Source organism: Cricetulus griseus, chromosome 7 (genome assembly GCF_003668045.3).
Source record: "Cricetulus griseus strain 17A/GY chromosome 7, alternate assembly CriGri-PICRH-1.0, whole genome shotgun sequence".
Lineage (NCBI taxonomy): Eukaryota > Metazoa > Chordata > Mammalia > Rodentia > Cricetidae > Cricetulus > Cricetulus griseus.
Window position 1 is genome coordinate 42,050,577 of NC_048600.1, and position 21,851 is coordinate 42,072,427.

Below are 21,851 nucleotides of genomic sequence, written 5' to 3' on the forward strand. Positions count from 1 at the left end.
ATCTACTATGCAGAAACCATCTTTGCAACTCACTTTTATTGTTTCTTTATAAACTTCCTCTCACATGGAGGAATATATTGTTATAGTCATTAGCTTATTTTTTTTTTTTAAACTCTATGCTAACAGCAATGGAGCCAAAAGGAGGAAAAACATAAGCTACAATAGAAAGGCACTTAGAACCTGTTAAAATACTGATGTCCTGGAATGTGCAACAAACTGACAAGTATACCGGCCCTTCCAAGCCTGGTCTATCACTGAATCACATGCTGAGCTAATGTCACCTTCCAGTGCCCTATTCCTCTGCTCTTGGGCTTGAGCCTCAAACCCAATCCCCTGGCCAGGGACTTAGGGCCTAGGGCCCTAACGGAGCCAGGAGGTTGATTGGATCGTGGGTAGACCCGAAGACAGGAGACCAGCTCCTTAACTTGCTCACAGCCCCTTCAAGGGGTAGAGCCAGCACAGCCGAGCCCTATCAGGGCTGGGGTCCTAAAGCCCAGCAGTCGGGCAGGTCAGATCAGGTCAGGGTGACCCTTCTGAAACAGAAGGGCAGTCTGGGAAAAAGAATAGGCAGAGCTGCTCAAAAAAACCACAGAGCTACTAAGGAGCCCACTATCATCCGAGCAGCTCTTTTGTTCTACAGATGGGGAGATGAGGGGCTTAGTCACTCTGCAGCATAGCACAAGAGATAGCAAGAGGCCAAGGTGGCACATCTAGCTTTTCGGAGCTGTGGAGCACAGTCCTCCAAAGTCCTTGACTTACTCTAGCGCTACATAAGTGCTAGACCTTGTTTTGAGTAGTACAAGCCCTTGGGGAGCTGGCTTAGGTAGAGCTTGTGGGAAAAAGAGAGGCACCATCAAGAAAAGTCAGAGGAAACAACTTTGTCCATTCTCTATCCAGCTTTTCCCAAGCAGACGGTTGGTCCTCCAAATGCTGCATGTGGCTGCCTAGCCTCCCTCACACCTAGGGGCTCCTTTCTAATGAGTCAGTCCTTCTCTGCATTCCATGACATCATAACCCCCAAACCTATAGCTCTTTCCCAAGCCTGGTAGTACACCTGGTGTAGACTTTTGAGGCTTCTTCAAGATAACACTGCCAGGCCAAGCCAAGCTGGAATGAACCAGTACAACGAACCTTTGAACCTGCTTGTATACCCTCAAGGAAATGGTGAGTGCTCAGCTACCCCTTGTCTATAAAGTGTTGCCAACCCTCTGGCAGTGCTGAGGGGGCCACTGACAGCAGGCTTCTCTGCTAAGCAAGCAGGGAAGCACCTTGTCATAACAGGAGGCAGGGAAAGGCAGCTTTGTCCTGTGCTTGGCCAGGGCCTGTATCTGTCTTGCTCTCCCTCCAGCGGGCAGGCCAGAGGGAAAGGGGTCTAAGGAATTCCCAAGCATGGGCTTCTGATCACTGAGGACTCCCCAGTTGATAAGTAGGTAAGGCAGGGAGGAATGGCAACCTGCCCTGACTGCTCATGGAGAGGAATGCACCAGAACAAGAGGCAGGATGGAGGGTCCTTGGAGGACAGGCAGAGGAAGGCCTCACCCAAACTATGGGCTAGGGAAGTGGAGGTGAGTGAGGCCTTAGCACCCAAGAGCATGGCCTCCTTGGACAGCAGGTCCAAGCCAAGACCTCACTCTGGAGCCAGGAAGCCACTGAAGACCTTCTAGCACCATCCTTGCTACCCAGCTTGTCTGGGGCTGCAGCTTCCCAGGAAGCAGACACTTGGGCCCCTGGAGCAGTAGGATATTATTGCTATTTTGCAGAAGAGTTTCTGTTCGTCAGGGGATGAGCCCACAGTAGGTAGCTGGACTGTCACAGCTGGTAGGTGGGGTAGCCCAGGTTCAGTTTACCACAGCTGGTTTGAGCAGCACAGACCCTGGCGGGATGACTACCCAGCCAGGAGTTAGCGCCTCTGGACTGCTGGCTGCTGAGTTGCCTGTGGACAGGTCCAATACAGTGCCTGGTAGCAAGGGGAGTCCATCAGGGCTTGGCCGGGAGCGGCTGTGCTCCGTCCTCTCCAGGGGAGTCTTGTGGTCCTCCAGGCCCAGGACCCTGGCAGGCACTGACCCACGACCTTTTTCCCCTTCAGCCTTGCTACCAGCAGAACCACCCAGGAGAGAGACCACAGGCAGGCCTAGTCCACCAGCCCCAAAGGGTGAGGGCAACAGTGGGTTCTTGGCCAGATTGAGGGGCAGAACAGAGCCTGGCAGCCCAGGACCCATGCCCCCACCCCCACCTCCACCTCCACCGTTGCCACAGGCCAGAGCACTGAGGTCAAGGGGGCCAGGGGCCAGGGGTAATGGCAGGCCAGGCAGACTGGGGCCTCCAAAAAGGGCAGCAGGGTTGGGGATGATGATCTGAGCCCCACTGACATAGGAGCCACTGTCGGGAGTGGGCAGTGGTGGTTTTGGGGGTGGGCGCAGCTGCAGGAGCTCCTGCTGCTCATGAGACACAAAGTGGCCATGGGCTTTGATGTGCTTGCGCAGTGAGCTGGGGTCCGTGTAGCGCTTGTGGCAGCCAGGCATCTTGCAGTAGTAGGGCTTGTCTACGTAGTGGGTACGGGTGTGCTTGAATCGGTCACTCGAGTTGGAGTAACGCTTGTTGCAGCCCTCGTAGGGGCAGACGTAGGGCTTCTCACCTGTAGGGGGTAGGCTGCATTGAGGGGGTCTCAACTCTGCCAGATTTTTCCACCTATGCCCTTGCCTCTCCCAGGCCCAGAGCTCCTGAAACATTCTGACTCTGATTTGGATGGCAATCCCTGTACCTGGCATGAGACTGACCCAGGTAAGAGCAACAGGCAGAACTGCTGTGCACCCCTCAAATTCCTCTGCTACAGATCCTATGAACACTGTTGAGCAGAACTCGACCTTGAAGTGTGTGCTCATGCAGGCCTGGCCCCTTCCCCTTATAAGTACTAACAATGCTGTCTTGGTCTTTCATGTGGCCTTGCTCAGAATGGCACACACTTTTTTGTTTGTTTTTGGAGACAAGAGTTTCTCTGTGTAGCCCTGGCTGTTCTAGAACTAGCTCTATACACCAGGCTAACCTCAGAGACCTGCCTGCCTCCTGAGTGCTGGGATTCAAGCCATGCACCATCTTACCTGGGTTGAATCACAAAGTCACTGTGCTGACAAGGACAGGAGGCACCTGTAAGCACTCAGCCTTTGAAATGAAGCTGTGTCCAAAAGGAGATGTGCTGTGAGGCTCAGACATACTAGATCTCAAAACTCCGCATGAAAGGAGGGATTTCAATGCTCTGCTGTTTGGTTTTGGCCATTGTTTCTTTTTCTTTTTTGAAATGGGATCTCACTGTGTTGGCCAAGTTTGCCAGGCGATGGTGGCGCACGCCTTTGATCCCACACTTGGAAGGCAGAGGCAGGCAGCTCTCTGAGTTCAAGGCCAGCCTGATCTATAGAGTAAGTTCCAAGACAGCCAGGGCTACACAGAGAGATCTTGTCTCAAACAAAACAACAACAAAACCCCCAACAACTCTCCCCTTCAAGCTCCTAGTTATTTGGGAATACAGACATTCATTACCATACCCAGGTTTGCTGACATGTTTTTAAAATACTAACCACACACACACACACACACACACACACACACACACACACACACACACACACATTCATATATTGGGCTTCATAAAGTTACATAATTACAATTAATTTCACCTATTTCCTTTTGCTTTTTTTATTTTGTTTTACTTGCTCTGTAGACAAGGCAGGCCTTGAACTCACAGAGATCCTCTTACCTCTGACTCCCAAGTACTGAGATTAAGGATGTGTGATACCATGCCCAGCTTGCTCTTTTTTTTTTTTTTTTTAAGATTTATTTATTATGTATATAGTATTCTCTCTGCATGTCTACCTTTGGGCCAGAAGAGGGTATCAGATCTCATTATAGATGGCTGTGAGCCACCATGTGATTTCTGGGAATTGAACTCAGGACCTCTGGAAGAACAGTCAGTGCTCTTAACCTCTGAGCCATCTCTCCAGCCCCCGCCCCCCAACTTGCTCTTTTTAATGTAGTAACTGAGTAACTTAAAGTGAGCTGTGTGGTTCTGTGGGGCTCTGAGTACAATGAGGAGAGGCAGAGCCAGTCTGCCAGCCCTAAATTGGGTGTCAGATAATCATACCCATGTAAGGGCACCCTTAGCAAATGGCCTCCAAGGTGATAGGAAAGCCACACCCATAATCCCAGCATTTGGGAGATGAAGGCAGGAAGATTAGGAGTCCATGGTCATCCTTGGCTACACAGAAGCCAGCCTCGGTTACATGAGATCCTGTCTAAAACAAGGGGAGCAAGCTATGAGCAATGAAATCTGTCCTTCTTCCCAGTCCTTTCCTGGAGCTCCCTATGCCTCCATGAGGAACTCACCTGTGTGGGAGCGGTTGTGGATCTTCAGGTTCTCCAGGCGGGAGAAGCTCTTGTTGCAGGTGGGGCAGCGGTGTGGCTTCTCATTGGTGTGTGTCCGGATGTGGATGAGCATCTTGTACCTGCTCCAGAGAGGGCCCGGGGCACACTCAGCTCAATGGGCACCCAGCCCCTCCCTTCCTGCCCTCACCCTGCTCCCTCACCTGGCATTGAAGCCACGGCCGTGGCGGGCACAGCCCTCCCAATGGCAGCAGTACCGAGCATCCTGTTCCGGCTTGACATGGTGGTCATTGACATGGTCAACCAGGTCTTGGAGGAGCTCAAAGAGCTGGTTACACTGTGGGGCCAGGCAGGTAGGGTTCTGATCCCAAGTAGGGTGCTGGCCCAGCCCTCACCACTCTTCCCAGATCCCAACTCACCTTGGCCCATCGACACACAAGCTGCTTGGCCAAGGGCAGCTCCGGTGAGAGGCACTTGTCCTTGGTGGGTGTGAGGAAGGAGGAAGCTGGTAGGTGCAAAGCTCCCCCAGAGCCCAGGGGCAAGAAGAATTGGAAGGAGCTGGGAACACCATCCAGATAGCGAAGTGGCTGGAAATCCTATGGAGTAAGGATAAGAGCTGGTTAGTGTACCCCACTGGCAGGCCCAGGTCCCCCACTTTTTCTGTGTTTTGTTTTTTGAAACAGGGTTTCCCTGGCTGTCACCCAGAGGTCCACCTGCTCTGCCTCCCAAATGCTGGGAATACAAGTGTGTGCCACCACCACCAGGCCAGACCCCTCACTTTTGCCCTCCTGTGGACAGTGTTAAATTATATCAATACAGCCAGGTGTAACATGCCTTTAATCCCAGTGCTTGGGAGGCAGATCTGTGAGTTTAAGGCAGCCTGGGGTTAGGGTATTATAGGACAGCCAGGGCTATGTAGAGACCCTGTCTCAAAACAAAAACAAAATGTTATCAGCCCAAAAGACACCCTGAGTACTAATCCAAGGCACCCGAGTATATCACCTTGTTTGGAAATAGTGTTTTCAGGAGTAAAAGGTGAGGGCCTACTGCGGTAAGGTGACTCTAAATCCAACATCATATGTCTTTATGACAAGAGGGAGGCCTAGACACAGACATACACACACAGGAGAAAGGGCCAGCTCAAGATGCAGGCAGCAATGACACATGTAGTTACTGGCCTGGGAATGAATGCCAAGGGCTTCCAGAATCTAGACTGACAAGGAAGAAGCCTTCCCCTGGAAATTCCTAGGGAGCATGGTCCTATCACCATCTTTACTTCATAGTTTCTAGAATTGAGAGAATTCCTTTCTCTTGTTTCAAACCACCCAATTTGGTGGCACTTGCCAAGGAGCCCCAGGAAGCCAACGTACCCTGTTTTCTAGAACCTTCCCTCCTTACCACAGCATTAGGCAGTGGAGGCAGGTCCCCATTGCCCTGGCGCTCGGGGGACAAGGAGCTGCTGCCATTTGGAGAGTCCAGTCCAGACGGTGGTGACAAGCTGAGGTCTACCAGGGGGGCCGTGGAAAAGCGTCCATCCACCTTCTCAGGGAACTTGGGGTTCAGCAGAAAGCCTGAAGAAAATCATGTTTCAGGGAAGCTGGCCAGAGTCATACTGAACCACGACCCACCACTTCTGGATCCCTGCCACCATCTTTGACTACTCTGGGACCCCAGATAACCAAGGAGCAGCCAGGACAGTTACAGTGGTGACATCATCATCTTGTCTGACCTTCACCAGGAAAGCTGGCTGCCAGAAACAGGAAATGGGGCTGGCATGGTGGTTCTTACTCATAATTATAACACTCAGGAGGTTGAAGAAAAAGGATCAATTCAAGGCCATCCTGGGCTACCTAATGAGTTCAATGCCAGCCTGAACTACATGAGACCATCTCAACAACAAAGACATAAAATTATAAGTACCCATCTTACAGATGAGACTTGTCTGACACATGGAATAACAGTATAATTGGAACTGGAACACAAGACTACTTCACTCCCTGTCATATTCTGCCTCGATGTTCCTTTCTGTAAAATGGACAAATTGGGATGTGCTGACTCTTCTATCTCAAGCATGTGGTAAAAATGGTTCTCAAATCCAGTTGAAGGTACAACAGATGAGGTGAGTATCACCACACTAGGCAGGAAGACAAAGCATCTTTAAGATACATTTGCTGTCTCTGTCCCCAGTCACCACCCAGTTTAACCAGGCATAACCAATCTCAGAGTCCAGCGACACAGTCTTGGGACTACTACTGATGATTTGCCCCCTCTACCTTTTCCTGACCCTCCCACAGGCCCTGACTACAGCCAGCTTTATGTGCCCACTGAGGAAATTGGGCAGGTCTCATCTCCTCACAGGATGAGCGGACAAGCATGGATGCGGCTCTCTCAGGCACAATACCTGGTGGGGGGGAGCCTGGGGAGCCAGGTGTGGGGCTATCATCCACCAGCCCTAGCTCCCTATGCAAAGTATGGTGCCGGGCCACACCCAATGTCCTCTCCCGCTTCTCTCTCGCTGCCCGGAGCTTGGTGATGCTCAGCTTTAGGTCAAGCGGCTCGTCCAAGGAGTGCATGGCGATGGGGAGGTCAAAGAAAGTACACAGCTGGTCTTCAGGCAGGAACCTGGGGAAGGACACAGGTTGTGTAGTGACATTGTAAGCTTGGGTTTCTCCTTCAGCTATACCCATTAAAACTCAAGCAGAGGAGTGGAAACAACACCCTGAATGGCCTGGGCCTTGTCATGGAGAGTCAACATCTACCTAGTGCAGGACTCCAATGCCACACCCCATAAGCCTTCTGGGATAGGACAAGTTTATGGTCTCCATTTAACAGTGAGAATAAGTTTTAGAAACTGGCCCCAGCCAGGCATTAGTGGTGCACACCTTTAATCCCAGCACTAGGGAGGCAGAGGCAGGAGGATCTCTGAGTTTGAAGCCAGCCTGGTCTTCAAAGAGAGTTCCAGGACAGGCTCCAAACCTACAGAGAAACCCTGTCTCAAAAAAACCGAAGGAAAAAAAGAAGAAAAGAAACTGGCCCCAGTGACAGAACTCACAATCTGGCAGAACATCTCCCAGGAACTAGCTGGCTAAGTCCCAAGTATCACTTCTGATGGCATGGGAAGTTGTGTTTGGGAAGCCTGCTACTCTGAATACAGAGACCTAAAAGCAGGCTGGGCAGCAACAAACATCCTCCAAGATGTGGATGCATTCCTCAGCGACCAACTGAGCACTCATTGTGCCAGAAGTGCCTGTCCAGGGCAGGGAACTATGTCACCCCCCAAGAGAAGCAAACTGAGGGCCTGTCCTAGGCATGCTGTGCAAAGGACTGAACCTCCCAGGTAAGGCAGAAGTTAGGCCTTCACAAGCCACCAGGGGGCAGCTGGGGACTGTGGCCAGGCCAGCTCTATAGGGTCTGTTGGAAGGAGCAGCAAAGAACAGTAGATAGTATTTAAAAAGAAAAAAAACTGGTAATAATATTCTTCTAATTTCACACTGTGGTATTCCTCCTGTTTATACAATTCCTCATTGGTGAAATTTTCACATAAAAATGGACGCGCAAGCCCACTGACCTAAAAGCAAAGCCAGCTCTTCCACACCAAACTCATTTTTCCAGCAGTGGTCTCTCTACCCATGAGAAACCTCCTACTAGTTTCCCCAGCCTTTATCATACAGATTGTCACACCTTGAAAATCTTTTTACTAAACAACCACACCATGATACTCTAACACCATATTTAATACAAAAAGTGGCATAGCAGGAGGAACCACTGCCTGGGAAATCCTTGGGGCAGTTTATGGAGTGTGTCCTTGAGGGCTTGTGGGATACATGTGGAACCAGAATGCTGAAGTGCCCTCACAAGGTGATCAAGGCAGAGAGAACAGCCACCGTATCCCAGCCCATCTCTTCTCCAGGCCAAGACTAGGGCAGCTTCACCTACATGGTCCTCACTTGCTTCCCAGCCCCACACATGCTTCCCATTGACCTCCCACAAGCTCTAAGCCTCAGGGATTCCCTAGGTACACAGGATGGTCCTCCCTTCCTTAGCCTGAGATAATGCTTGTGAGGACACATCCCCAGTTCCCACCACATGTGGCTACATAGGACCTGGACACACAAGGCTGCATCACTGGAGCACAGGAAGCCCCTCTTGACTGTAAGATTCAGGTCTGCAACTTGTCCCCAATGAAGCTGTCAGATACACTCATTATAGCTGAAGCCATGCCTGGACCAGAGGCCCTCACTGACACCCTGATGACCCTCTTAGGAGTCTCAGACCCAGGTAGGTGCATTGGTGACAGTGATGGGTGGCCTTGGGCCACCATCCATTCCTGTCTAGGTAAAGGCTGCCCTCTGCTTGACCTGCAGCCCATTATGTCTGTCTGTCTGTCTCTCTACCTGTTTATTTTTAGACATAGGCCCAGTCCAACCTCCCTGAAGCTGCTCTATGCTGGGAGCCTGGAAGGGGAGGAAGGAAGTAAATATTTATGCTGATTAAGAATTCAGGAGCCAGGAAGGGCTGGTGGCCTGGTCCCTCTTCTGGCCCAAGGCCACAGGCCTCCCTACCCCCAACGCCCACCGTGGAGAAAGAAGACCACTGACTGGCAGGGTGCCTGAGCTAGAAAAACCAAGTGCTGACTCCCGGTCAGTGCCAGCCAAGCTAAGTATCCTTTGGCACCTGCTCCTGTCTCATGTGTCTCTCCCACCAGAGGGAGCCTAGGAGGAGCTACTGGTCTGTCACCTGGTTCTAAGGTCCTCCAGGAACAGTGCACTGTCCACCTAGGGCTAGAGAAGGCCCAGGCAGGGGCCCATCTCCCTGGGTGGAGCACCCATAGCAGGAAAGGGGACTCTAATGACTGTTCTCCCACCATCAGCTGGCCCAGTCTCCAGGGACACCCCTTCACTTCCTGTCCTTGGGTTCTGCCCAGGGAGGTAGGGGTTCATTCTTCGAAGCCAGAACGCAGCCCAGGCGCCGCAGCCCCTCCTGGGAAAGGAGGAAGGAGCCGCCCCAAAGAGTCTAGCTAGTTTTCCTACCCATAGCCCCCCAGGGAGTAGATGGCCTATGACCCCACTCATGCTCTGACCTTGGCCAACCTCAAAGTCCCGCCCAGCTCCCATTCCCAGCCAGTAGCAGCCAGTCTGGGCTCAGCTTTGCTCTGTTACAGAGCTAGGTGAAAGGGGCAAGTGAGTGGCAGGTCCCCCACTCTTCTAAACAGCCTCTGCAGCTCAGCCCCTCCACAGCTGGCTCCATCAGCACCAGCCAAACTTAATGCTTAGAACAAGGACAGTGGGAGGCTGTGACCCAGAAAAGGTGAAGCTGCCTCCCTAGCCAAGACCTGCCTGCTTGCCCTTAGAGTTCTGGAGATCAGTAGGTCTCAGGGAAGCTAGTGGTCCACAGGGGCAGGGACCCCACCTCTCCCAGCCTACTGTTCATGGGTGCCATGCCAAGAGGCAGGGAGCATATCAGCCCTTCACTATCCTGACCTTGCTGGGGAAACCACCAGGGCCTCAGTTTCCCTATTGGTCAGGATGGCCGAGTGCCTCATAACCTGTTCTGGTTGTGGAGCTGTGATCATTGATTGGGGGGAGCAAAGGCTGCGCCTTGGAGAGCTCACTCCCAGTAGGTTGGGTGAGCCCCACGACACACCCACCTGCATGGGCTCAAGAGGGGAGCCCACATCGAGGTGGTCGCATGGTCCAGGACACACCAGGCTCCTCCAGCTGCAAAAGGAACTAATTAGAACAGGGAGCTGGAGGAAGTGGCAGTGAGAGAGGAAGCTCAAGAGGGGGCTGGCTGAGCAGGGACCACCAGGGCGGCAGGAGTGGGGACAGCCCTCCCACAACCCAGGGCGGGGGTCACCATGAGGGTGGGCTGGGCACCCCCCACCCCTTGGCCAACCATGCCAAGACAATGACTGCTATTGTGCGCCAGCAGCAGACCCTGTGCAGACGGCCCCCAGCTGTAGCTCCTGCAGGGCACCCGGCCCCCTATAGACCTATCGGCCACCATCCCTCCCTCTTGGGGAAACAGAGCTTCAAAGTCACCAAGCTAATAGAAGGGGACTAGAACCCTGCTCAGGATGATGTCCGCCCTTCTGTGTCTGAGAGAGGGTATTTGGTTGGCCTTGAGAATACAGGGTAGAGAGGAAGGGCTACCTATGCTGGGCAGTCCCTTGGTCCCTGCCAAACGTTTAAGGACAAGGACCTCAGCAAGGTGGGGCCTGTATCCTTGCCCACTACCCCACAGCAGTGTGGCTAATGTGATAAAGAACACCCCGTTTCACCAGGGGTAGTCTTGCAACTGCCCATTTGGTGAGCTATAGCAAATACCATCCTAGAACTTGAGGACAAGGGCCCAAGACATACCTCTCCATGCAGTCAGTCATAGTGGCACATGCCTATAACACCAGCATTTGGGAGATGGGGACAATTAGATCTTTAATGCAAGGCTAGCTTCATAGTAAGTTCCAGGTCAGTCTGCAATGAATGAACAAACACACACACACACACACACACACACACAGAGAGAGAGAGAGAGAGAGAGAGAGAGAGAGAGAGAGAGAGTGTGTCTTACTGAACAAAAGTTAAAACCAAGTCCCTGATCTCCTTTCAACTGTCAGCAGCCAGGCCCTGATGTATGAGTACCTCCAAGTCTAGTAACTTGAACCATCACTTTAGCACTGTGGTCTTACAGACTGGGAATCTGAACTAGGGGGAAGTAATCCAGGTTGCAATCATGGGTGGCAAGACCAAAACCATGGTGCCTACCTATGACAGTGACTGCCCCAGCCAGTGGCTGACAGTCCAACATGCCAGAATCTGTTACAGCAGGTGATACTTCATGCCACTTTACAGATGCAGAAAGTGAGGCTCCGGAGGTGACCTGCCCTGGGTCACAGGGTTTATCAGTCCCTCCTGAGTCCTTGGACTTACTTAGGTTGGTCACCTCCTCCCCATCCAGAGGGCTTATGGTACAGAATCAGGAAAGTCAGTGAACAGGCAGTGGGTGGGCACTGAAGGGAATGACAGGGTCGGGGGTCACCAGAAGTCTGGGAGAGCTGAGGCAGCAATGCTGCCAAAGCAAACTGCCCATAACCCCACATTCCTGGGAACCGGCTGTGCTCCCTACTCTGGCCAAGAGCTCCACCCTCCTTGGCCGCCCAGAGAGAGGCTGGAAGGCAATGGCAGGGACAGGACCTCTCAGGCCCCCCCTTCCCAACCAGGCAGCGGACGGGGTTCCAAACATAGGTCAGACCACATGGAGCCCCAACCCTGCTCTGTTGCTTCCTGCCATGTCCCCTGACCCCCTCCTCCTCTTTCCTAAGGTAAGATGTAATATTCAACACACAGAACAGACTTAGACACACATTAGGCACTTAGTAAAATCCATTCTAAGTGTCACCACTGCTTAAGTCCCTAAGTGTACAAGGACAGTCCTTAGGGAAGACTGGCCCTCCCTGTGTACCCACAAACGTTAAAATCTCATTCCAGACCAGAACTTTGGCTGGCCCTACCCCTTGGAGAGCCTTGGTCTTCTACTGTCCTGTGGAGTGACCACAGAGTTGGGGGGGTACCCTCCAGCAAGATGCCCTCCATGTGGAGGCTGACTGAGCACTAAGAGGCCCTGGAAGGAGGGTGCAGTAGCCAAAGGCCTCCTAAGGCCTAGAGAAGCAGCCAGAGTCACTGCACTTCCTGGAAAGGTTTGGGGTTTGCCTGCCTTGGAAACCCATGATTGATTAGGTGTAGGTCCCTCCCAGTCCAAGAGGGGCCCCTAGCTTGCATATACCACCTTAGTAGAAACTCAGTATCCCCAGACAACCAGCCCAGATGAGAATCCTTCTCTGCTAAAGGGCAGTGGGGACTGGCTGAGCAGCATCCAATCACACAGCTTGCAGAGAACTTGGCTAGGGCAAGTTCACAGATCAGAACCAGCATCAAACTACCTGGCTGTAGCCTCCTCTGGCTCTGTGGCCTCAGACAGGTCCCCATCACCCTCTAAACCTCCACAAGCCCTTTTCCTCACTGATAACCCAAGCATCACAATAACAATCCCTGATATTCAGGACATCTTATAAGACAAGCCTTGGCCCCGTGCCTGCCACATGGAAGATGATAGTGACCAGTACCCCTGAGGATTCTCATTTCTGCCCCAGGATGGGGGTGACCCACACAGTGAGTCTACCAAGGTCACCCAGCACTGAAACGAAAAGGCCAGCAGGTCTGCTCCCCTTGCACCCCTCACTAGCCCTCCCAGAGAAGCTTCCTTGTCCAGTACCAACAGGACAGGGGACAAGGGCCCTGAAAGCCTCAACCCACATACACTCATGCAAACATGTGCTGCAAGGCCTGTCCAGCCCAGAAGCCTCCAAATGTTCTGGTGGCTCTGGGCCCCCTTCTCTGGCCCCCACCTCCTGCTGCCTGCCTGCCTGCAGCCACCTATGCACAACTATGTCTGGTATTTTCCTGTCTGCCCAGCTTTGGGGGGGGGGGCTATGGGGCCATGAGCAAGCCTGCACCTGGGCCTCAGCCAGAGGCAAGTCAGCCAAGCAGCCCCCACACTGCCTGCCAGGCTGGAAGGGAAGGACATAGGGCTGGGCAAAGCCACTGAAATCCCTGGGAGGTGTGGGCAGCAGGGAGCCAGGAGGGGCACACACCCAGCAAGGCTGAGCATGGGCAGAACTGCCATTCAGGTACTAGAGATGTAGCTCTCTTGGTAGAGTGCTTGCCTAGCATACACAAAGCCCCCCGTTCTATCCCCAGCACTGCACAGACCAGGGGTGGTGGCAAAGGCCTGAGATCCCAGCATTCAGGAAGTAGAGGCAAGAGGATAGAAAGTTCCTGGTCAGCATGGGCAACATAGTGACACCCTGTCTCACAAAACAAAAACAACAAAACCCCACCAAACTGCTATACTGCTGTTCAGGGGAGGAGTGGGGGGGGGGCAGTGTGTGTGCACTCATTAGAGTGCTTGAGGCCAGCACAGGTACTGGCCAGTATTTCACAGATGAGCAGTAGGTGGGCAAGCAGACATACAGACGCATGTGTGTCACCCTGGTGCACAACAGCACATACAGGCCAGGCCTTGGATTCAATGGCAGGTGCCACTGCTTAGTAGACCAGACTGGTATGGGTGACCGATCCACAAAGGCAAGGAAACCGTACTTCCCAAGCCAAGCCCAGCAATGTCCATGAACAACACATCAGGAGGTCCATACCTGTGGCCCACCCCGCCCACCACCCTGGGGCAGACACCAGGCCACTGTGAACAACCACACCTGCCAACTCAACAGCAGGAGGGTGAAGGCAGGCTCTGGACTTTGGCCCTTCCCTCCCCACTTCATTTATGCATTCCAACACCAGGCTCTCTGCTGGGGTCCAGGATAAATCAGATGGAACAAGGCCTGAAGGTCACTCAGATACACAGGCAGTGAAACAGTGTCAGGGGCACACAGCTCTGCTTGGGGGGGGGCAGGGTGTCAGATCTGATAAGGCCACGAGGACACAAACAAACCTGGGAGCTGGAGCTGGAGTCACCTGCCTATATATCCAGCTGCTTGGGAGGTTGAGGCAGGAGGATTAAAAATTCTGAACTATAGAGTGAGTCCAAGACCAGTGTGAGCAACACAGTAAGATCCTGTCTCAAAAAAGTAAAAAGAGCTAGGTGGTGGGGGCATGCCCCTTTATCCCAGCAGAGGCAGAGGCAGACGGATCTTTGTGAGTTTGAGTCCAGCCTGGTCTCCAGAGAGTTCCAGAACAGCCTCCAAAGCTACACAGAGAAACCCCGTATCAAAAAACAAAAACAAAGAAAAGGAAAAAGAGGGGACATTCCTCCTTTGGAGCCCCTCCTATTCTCAGATGTTCTTTCTCACTTTTTCTCGTCTATATTTGCTGTAAACTGTAAAAGTGGGTCGGGGTAGAATGCTTGCCTAGTGTATAGGAGCCCCTAGGGTTAATACTAGTACTGTAAAAAAAGAAGTCTGGGGACAAGGGGACCAAGTCCTCCCTGGCTAGGGACAAGCCAATAGGCCTATGTACCATCCTAGTTTATCCTGCCACCTCTGTGAATGAGGTGCTATTCTCCTCATCTTTAAGTTAAAGTAAACTGTCAAACAAACAATGGTGAGGCTGGAATTCAAAGCAGTCTTCCTGGATGCAAGGTTGCACCACAGCACCAAAGATGTGGCCCCCACAAAAGCCTACAGTAAGTCTGCTTACCATTCAGTATAGGACAAAGCAGCAGAGGAAGAGGCCTGTCAGAGGGACTGGACCAGGACCTGAGGAGCACTGGGAAGCCACAGAGTATTCTACACAGAAGAATGCCACTTGCCCTTTCAGCCCAGAGCCTCCTACCCTTAGCCACTCCTTAGCATCCCTGCCTCCCTAAAAGCCCGAGGCTTACTTATCAAGTGGACAGCTACCCATATTCCCCTGCAGCTACCATCAGGTCCCTGATCCCCTCCTCTGGCATACCCTCTCCAGCCTCAGCTTCTTGGAGCTACCTGAACAAGGGTTCACCTTGTCCCTGCTGCTGAAGGCCCAGTGACTCACCAAGCCCAACAGCAATGTTATGAGGCCCACCATACCAGCCCTGGGTCCAAGTCCTAGCTAATGCATCACTAATACCTCAATGTTGTCACTGTTAAGCATGCCAAGTGTGCCTGGCCCTTGCAGTGGCCTGTGTACTGCCACCTGACCTTCGGCCTCCGGCATTCTCCAGGCATAAGGAGCCTCCTTCCAAGGAGAAAGGCTTGAAGTGGGCAGGGACTCGGGCTCCTGGGCAGCTCCAAGCCCACTGAGGAAGAAAAGGGGATGGCCAGGACTGGAGAGATGACCAGTTAATAAAATGCCTGCCATGTAAGCATAGGCATGAGTTCAGGCCTCATATGACAAAGGCCAGGCAAAATGACCCACACTTACAATACCAATACTGGGGAAGCAAACACAAACAGATCTCTAGGCTGAGCTTAGCAGGTAAGTCCCTGGGCAATCCAAGACCTATCTCAAAAAATAAGACGGACAGTTTCCGAGGAAAGACACCCAAGATTAGCTTCTGGCTTCTACATACACAACACACTCAAATATGCACCCACAAGCATGAAGACACACACACACCAAGAGAAGACACACCAGCAGACCCTTCCCCTGCTGACCCAGAACCCAATCCTCTTCCCATAATGAACTGAGGTGTGAAGTCCTTGAGATATGGGTTGGAGAAAACAGTGATTTGATATAAGGCAAGAGCCTGGGCCTTAGTTTCCTTGGTGGGGTGGTCTGGAGTGGAATGGGAGCTGGGACACCCTAGAACATCCAGGCCTGTCTCCTCAGTCTGAGCTGCTTCACTTCTCCTCAACACTTGGTCTTGGGTGGATGTTTGCTGAGTAAGTAAATTCAGTTGTGTGTTTATTATCAGGTGAGGTGGTAGGTTTCAGGATGCCTTAAGCCCTACAAATGGCACTGTCTTCCAAAAAAATGTTGGAAGCAGAACCCAGGACACAGAAGTCTCTTCCTTCTGTGTCCTCCTATACACTGGGACCAGGTATAGACTTGAACAAGGAAACTGTATTGCCATTACTGTTCAGCTGGAATGATAAAAAGGACCTAACTCCTCAGCTTCATCCTGGACTCCCACCCATGCTAGCCCATACCAGAAGCTACACTGTACAATTGCTGGCCTCTACCCTACACCCTTTCTCATTCTGCCTAGCTTGCCCACTCAGCTCTACAAAGCAAATCCAGAAGCCAGAGAAGCCTTCAAATTCATCCTCACCCCAAGGAGACGCCCATCAGAAGGGGCCTGCCAGACCCAACCTGATCCGATGTCTGGGGGCCCAGGGTCTGTGGAATGGAGCAGGAAGAGACTTCAGAACAGGGAGGATGAGAAAGGGTTCAATAGCCTTCTCAGAGGAGGAGCATCACAGTTGGGGTCGAGGCACCTGTAAATGGCAGTGTGGGCTTTGAATGAAGAACACTGTGGCTCAAGGGAGAACTAGCCCAGGCAGGCTGGGATATTCTAGTCAGATGCAGAGAATGGTGGAAGCAAAGGACACCGGCTTCCTTGGATAACGGTAGTAGTCTTGGGAATTAGGAGTGGAACTGGGCAGGTTCCAGGTTGAAATGGCATTTCATGGGTCAGAGCCAGAAAGTTCGAGATGCCAGGATACCTTACCCTGCTCCATTCCACAGACCCTGGGCCCCCAGACACCAGATCAGGCTGGGTCTGGCAGGCCCCTTCTGATGGGTGTCTCCTTGGGATGAGGATGAATTTGAAGGCTTCCCTGGCTTCTGGATTTGTTTTGTAGAGCTGAATGGGTTAGCTAGGCAGAATGGAAAGACTCTGTCCTCCCCTCACTCCAAGAGACCATGGGACAAGTCACCTCAGTTCCCCCGACTAGCTCCCAAAGCCCTTTTTACTGCTCGGAACTCAAGGGGATGCTGACTGATGGACAAGTGAAACCACAGAGATCCTGTCTGCTGGGAGGAACTGTTGTCTCTCAGGCTCCCAGCCCCGGCTGATTCAGGGGTTCAGCAGCCTCCAGGGTCCCACTCACGGCCATGACTGGAGGAAAGCACCAAGGACTATTAAATGTGAGTCCCCTCTCATAGCCATCTGCTAAGACACACACATTTCACACTTGGGAAGGCCCAGACCCCTCCCTGTGGTAGGTACTACCTGGCCTCTCAGGCATCCAAGACAAAGGACTTGAGGAGCCCTTGCTGCTCACCACAACAGTCCTGGCACTGGGAGATTCTCAGCCTCTTTGCCCATCCCCCACCAAGGGCATCTGGAGCAGATGGGAAGCCCCTGCTCCTGAAGCAGACTCATTCCCACCCTCTTGCCCCTCCCAGCCCAGCCACCAGCTAACTAGGGCCTCCCCCTCCTATCTGGGGGATGGGTAATGAACAGCCAGAGTCAAGGACTGTGCCTGCCTAGTCTGGAGGTGCCTAGAGGAAGGTGTCCCAGCTGCAATGCCAGAAGGGTCACCCAGATTGAACCTCTGAACTCCCAGAGGACCAACCAGCTATAAAGGAGGTTCCTAGAGGCAGCCTTAGGAAGACCTGTGAGGCCCCACACCCCCCACCCCAGGGCAGGAATGGGGAGGAGGGCAAGTCTAATCTCTCATCTCCCATGGAGAGGTGGGGTGAGGCAGGCAGCTCTAAGGGAAAGATGAGCAAGGGGCTTAGGGCACCCAGCTGCCAGAGGACGGGGCCACAGCTCCATCCAGACTAGGAAACTGTCTAGCATGCCCTTCCCATAGATCTGGATGCCCGCTGGCCCTTTTCTACCCTGAGTCTCACTTTCCTCATTTATCAAATTGGGACTAACAGGTCTCTTGTCACAGGTTTTGACGATTTCAGGTGAACATGCAGTCTCTTGTCAAGTTGGCCAGGCACGTGGAAGGCATGTATGCTGTTTGGATTTTCCCAAGGGATACTCAGGAGGTATTGGCGCCCTACCCCCCAACACCACCACTCCACTGCTGTCCCAACCCAACCCACTTGGGGACTTCCACCATTTTTTATTATCCAGAGTAGGAGGGATGGCTCTGCTAAGGTGGAAGACTTGGGGGTAGACAGCCAGGCTTTTCCCTGCAAACACTTCCCCCCTCTACCACTAGCACCAGCAGGCTCTGTCCTGTTCCTGAGATCAAAGCAATGGCTCAGTCTGTCCAATCAGCAGTAGAGATACTTGCTAAAAATGCCCAGTTCCTAACCTGGCCACACTTGTATTAGAATTCACCAGGGTAGAGCCTGGTGCAGTCACCTAAAAAACACTGGGTCAGCAGCTGTGTCAAGCCTTGCTGGGGCTGCAGTCTACAGTCTCAGAATTGGGACAGGGATGGATGACTGGCCCATCACCTGGCTCTGGTGTCCTCTGATCCTAACTCAGTGTCTGGTACTCCACAGCTCCTGAGGGAGGAGGGTTCTAAGCAGAGTATGGAGAACCCCAATGCTCTGGCTAGACCCAGAGACCCTTGCATCAGCTAAGAGAGGGTCCCTCTCTCGTTGCTTAGCACATACCCATGCCAGTCAGAGGGTCCCCACCATCCTTGAAAAGGGAAAGAGCCCTCCCCTCTCAGTACCTTGTAAGGATGGCCTCCAAATAACAAGCACACGGGAACAGAGAAGAGATTCAGGGGCAGCTTTGGGAAAGGCTTAGCCCCTCACTCTGCTCTGATTGAGGGTCTTTCCTCTGAAATGCAAATTTCCCACTTGAGTAAAGAGCCCGACTCATTTCCCCTTGGACGCAGGAACCTTCCGTGGATCTTACAGAGGCACATGAGGCTAAGGGATCAAGCCAGGGCATAGTACACACACACCAGCTTCTCCTCACCTAAAGAGCCCCCCCCAAATGCCTCCCAAAAAGCAGAACTGCAGGCCCCAGCCTCAACATCTGGTCCCCCAGCCACAGCTGTTACCCTCCTCCTTTATCCTAGGATTGCCCCAAACCCTGCCCAGCACTGGCACCGCCCTCTCCCATAAGTGGGAAATTCAGATTCCAGGAGAATCCAGCTGGGGAGACGGAAATGTGCATGGGAAAATGTCGTAAGGAAAAACACATTCTTCACTCCACACCAGAGCCAGCACAGACCCTGGAACAATTTAGGTGGCCAGTGGACCCTCCCACTACACATGGCCAAGACTGGGCCAGCCTTGGAGGGGAGCCTGAGATGCAGAGGTGAGGTCCAGATGCCCTCCAGGCCCCAAGGAAGGACCCCGGCAGACCTTTGTCTGCATAGTGTCAGATCTGTCCTCTAGCCCCTCACTGGTACTCCCACTAAGGAAAGAGGGCTAGAGAAGAAATGGCTATGGCTACCCTTTTGCAGCTGAGCTTTTTAGAAACAAAAGCTTTGCAGGGAAGAGGTTTACACGATTGTTTAAAATGAGGTTTTGGGATGTCTGTGGCATCCAGTTATTCATACTGGCTCCACCCACGGATAATTGAGAGTTGGCTTTTGTTGGACATATCCTTTCTCCCTGCCCCCACTGACAGGCCAAGCTAGTTTTAGGACTTAGAAAGCTCACCTTGCCTGACCCTAGGTTTTACAGATGAGGAAACTGAGGCCTGGACAGAGGAAAAGCCAGATCAAAGAACTCTCAAAAGCTGGTGGTTGTACCAAAATTCGAACCCAAGACATAAAATCAGTGTCTTGGCCAGAAGCTTTTTCCCATTCACCCTACACATTGATTGTGTCCTGGCTCCAGCAAGTCCCCCAAAGCCACTGACCCCAAAAGCAGTAGTTGCCTGGAAGTGGGGTGACTCATTGTCTGGCTTCCCAGTCCCCCCACCCCATCTATGAGGGAGGGCTGGCAGGTGTCCCTGTATAGAGAGAGCCAAGAGCGGGAGAGTTGCCCCAGGGGGGCCTGGGCTAGGGTCACTCTGGGGCCGGAGAGCCCCAGCTGGAGGGATTTAACACCAAAGGTCAGGGGTCACAGACAGGGAAGGGCAGGCAGGCATAGGGGGTCAGGGGGTCAGCACTAATGGTAGCTCCGGAAAGAAGGGGGAGGGGAAAAGCTAAAAAAAACAGGGCTGCTTCCAAGGGGTCCCCACCCCACAAAACCAATGCCTGGCACCACCTCCTGCTTGCCTGGCAGCATACAGGGATGTACTGAGCTGAGAATGGGCTGTGAAATGGGCTAGACTGCAGCACAGCAAGGGGTGTCTTAGGAGACCCCCCCCAGGTGTAGCCCCTCCCCCAGTACAGGCCAGGGCCAGCTGTGAGGCCCAGTCAGAGCCCAGAGGGAAGAAAAAAGGAGGCGAGAGGGAGGGCTCTGAGGTCACTAGAGAGGGATGTGTGGGCTGAGCTGAGACAGCTATGGTAACTGTGCCACCAGAGTGGGGCCTGGGGAGAGGTGGGCACACTGAAGTGGTCACTTTACACTCCTAGGGGCTTCAGAAAGCTGGCAAAGACAGATATTGTCTCCCTAGCCTGGTTCAGCCCCACCTTCCTTCCCGGGTGCCAGGACAGCTGGGAGGCGGCTGTGCAGGGTACCTGCCACAGAGGACCAAGGCTCAGACCCTAACCCTGGCCCAGACGAAGACCCATGGGAGCTCAGGCCTTGGTAGGGCCATTGGCTGGCCTGGCTGCCCCCTTGGTGTCAAGCATTCCCACCAGAGCCAAGATCTTGGGCTGTGATGGCTGGGGGCCCAGGTCTCCTCCCAGCATCCCTTCCAGCTTCCCAGGCCCCAGGGCAGGGCTGGGCAACTCCCTGCAACCAGTGCTTCCCGGTCACCCTCTGGCTAGGCTGGGAAGGCCCTCCAGGATAGGTAGACAGGCAGCATGCTGCCCTGTTGTGGCCTGAGTACCCTACTGGGCAGGGCAGTGTGCCAAGGCGTCCAGGTGCCAGCCTGGACTCCAGCCCCATCCTAGGGGGCCTGCGGGGAGGCACAGGAATCTTCCTGATAGGAGGGGGATGCACCTGCCTAACCCCCTCCTCCAGGCCCACCCTTAGGATACAATCACTCACCCTCCCCATCCTGCCAGGTCCCTCAACTGCTTCCATGCACCTTGCGGGAGTGGACCAAACGCTAGACAGTTCTCCAGCTCCCAGTGCTGAAACAAGGGACGTTCTACCGCCTGCCTTTCCCAGGGCTTACACTGAGGGCAGCAAGAGGAAGACTTTCCCCAGACAGGGAGGGCACCTTCCAAACAACCTGGGCGCACCAGTGAGCAAAGGCGGCTGCCTGCTGCCCCTTACAACTTCATGCCCAGGCTCCGGGTGCCCCTCTCTCATATCGCAGCGCACCCCCACCGAGACCGCCCAACTTCCCCACTGAAGTTTGCGCCCGCCCCGGGCCGGGCCGCAGTTCGGCTCGGCCTCCAGACAGAAGGAGGGAAGGGAGGAGAAAAGACGGAGAGATCGAAGGACCCAGCCAGGGAGCCGGCGAGGGAGGGAGAGCGCAAACCAGCGAGCGCAGGGGCCTCAGCGAGGGCTCACAATGGCCCGGGGCGAGGCGTGGACGCGGGAGGGGGAGGCGACCCTCGGGCCCGGCGGCCCCGCACAGCAGGCAAGTCCCCGGCCCGGTCCGCGTCCTCCGGGTGCGACGCCCGGGGGGCTTCCTACCTCAGCGGCCGGGCTGACTGGCTCCGGCTGCGGGTTCCGGCGGTCGGGGGACTGCGGGGAGCGGGCGCGGGGAGGGCCGGGCGCGGGCGGGGCGGGGCGCGAGGGGCCGGGCGCGAGGCTCACGGGGCGGGCTCCCCTGGCGCGGCCCCCGGCGCCCGGCCGCTCCGCCACATCTGCAGCTCGGGGCAGGAAGGTGGCCGCGGCGGCCGGGCCGTGCGGGGATGTCTTTGCGAGGGAGGGAGGAGAGAGGAGGAGGGAGGGGGCGGAGGAGGGTGAGAGGAGGGGGCGCGGGGGCGGCCTCCCTCCCTCGCGGCTCACTCGCTCCCGCCCTCTGCAAACCCCTCTCGCCACCGCGGCCCCAGGCCCGGGGCGCCAGCTGCCAGGCGGAGCGTGCGCGTCGGGGGAGGGGGCGGCCGG

The 21,851-nt window shown here is 54.0% G+C and overlaps 1 protein-coding gene across 6 annotated transcripts; it reads right to left on the minus strand.

Annotated features, from left to right (window-relative positions):
- Positions 1-17: 17 nt before the first annotated feature.
- On the minus strand, positions 18-21,688 carry Glis2 (GLIS family zinc finger 2). Of its 6 annotated transcripts, none has more exons than XM_035447212.1 (8): positions 10,737-10,806; positions 10,022-10,091; positions 6,776-6,996; positions 5,773-5,945; positions 4,794-4,970; positions 4,632-4,711; positions 4,378-4,496; positions 18-2,635 (listed from the first exon to the last, which is right to left on the minus strand). In XM_035447212.1, exons 2-8 carry the CDS (start codon positions 10,048-10,050, stop codon positions 1,839-1,841), a joined length of 1,596 nt encoding a protein of 531 aa, XP_035303103.1. In that variant the 5' UTR covers positions 10,051-10,091; positions 10,737-10,806; the 3' UTR covers positions 18-1,838. The 6 variants fall into 6 exon arrangements, with proteins under 6 accessions (XP_035303103.1, XP_035303102.1, XP_035303100.1 ...); XM_035447211.1 differs by having other exon boundaries at positions 4,378-4,499; XM_035447209.1 differs by having other exon boundaries at positions 4,378-4,499; positions 4,578-4,711; positions 10,737-10,805.
- Positions 21,689-21,851: the final 163 nt, after the last annotated feature.

What these genes read in the sequence shown, in the direction of transcription:
- Glis2 (XM_035447209.1), bottom strand. Translation starts at nt 10,050, where the DNA reads ATGTGGGCTCCCCTCTTGAGCCCATGCAG. An exon ending in CCCCTCTTGAGCCCATGCAG is followed by an intron (nt 6,997 to 10,021) that starts GTGGGTGTGTCG and finishes GTCCTTCCCCAG; the next exon opens with GTTCCTGCCTGAAGACCAGC. An exon ending in TTGTGTGTCGATGGGCCAAG is followed by an intron (nt 4,712 to 4,793) that starts GTGAGTTGGGAT and finishes CTGGCCCCACAG; the next exon opens with TGTAACCAGCTCTTTGAGCT.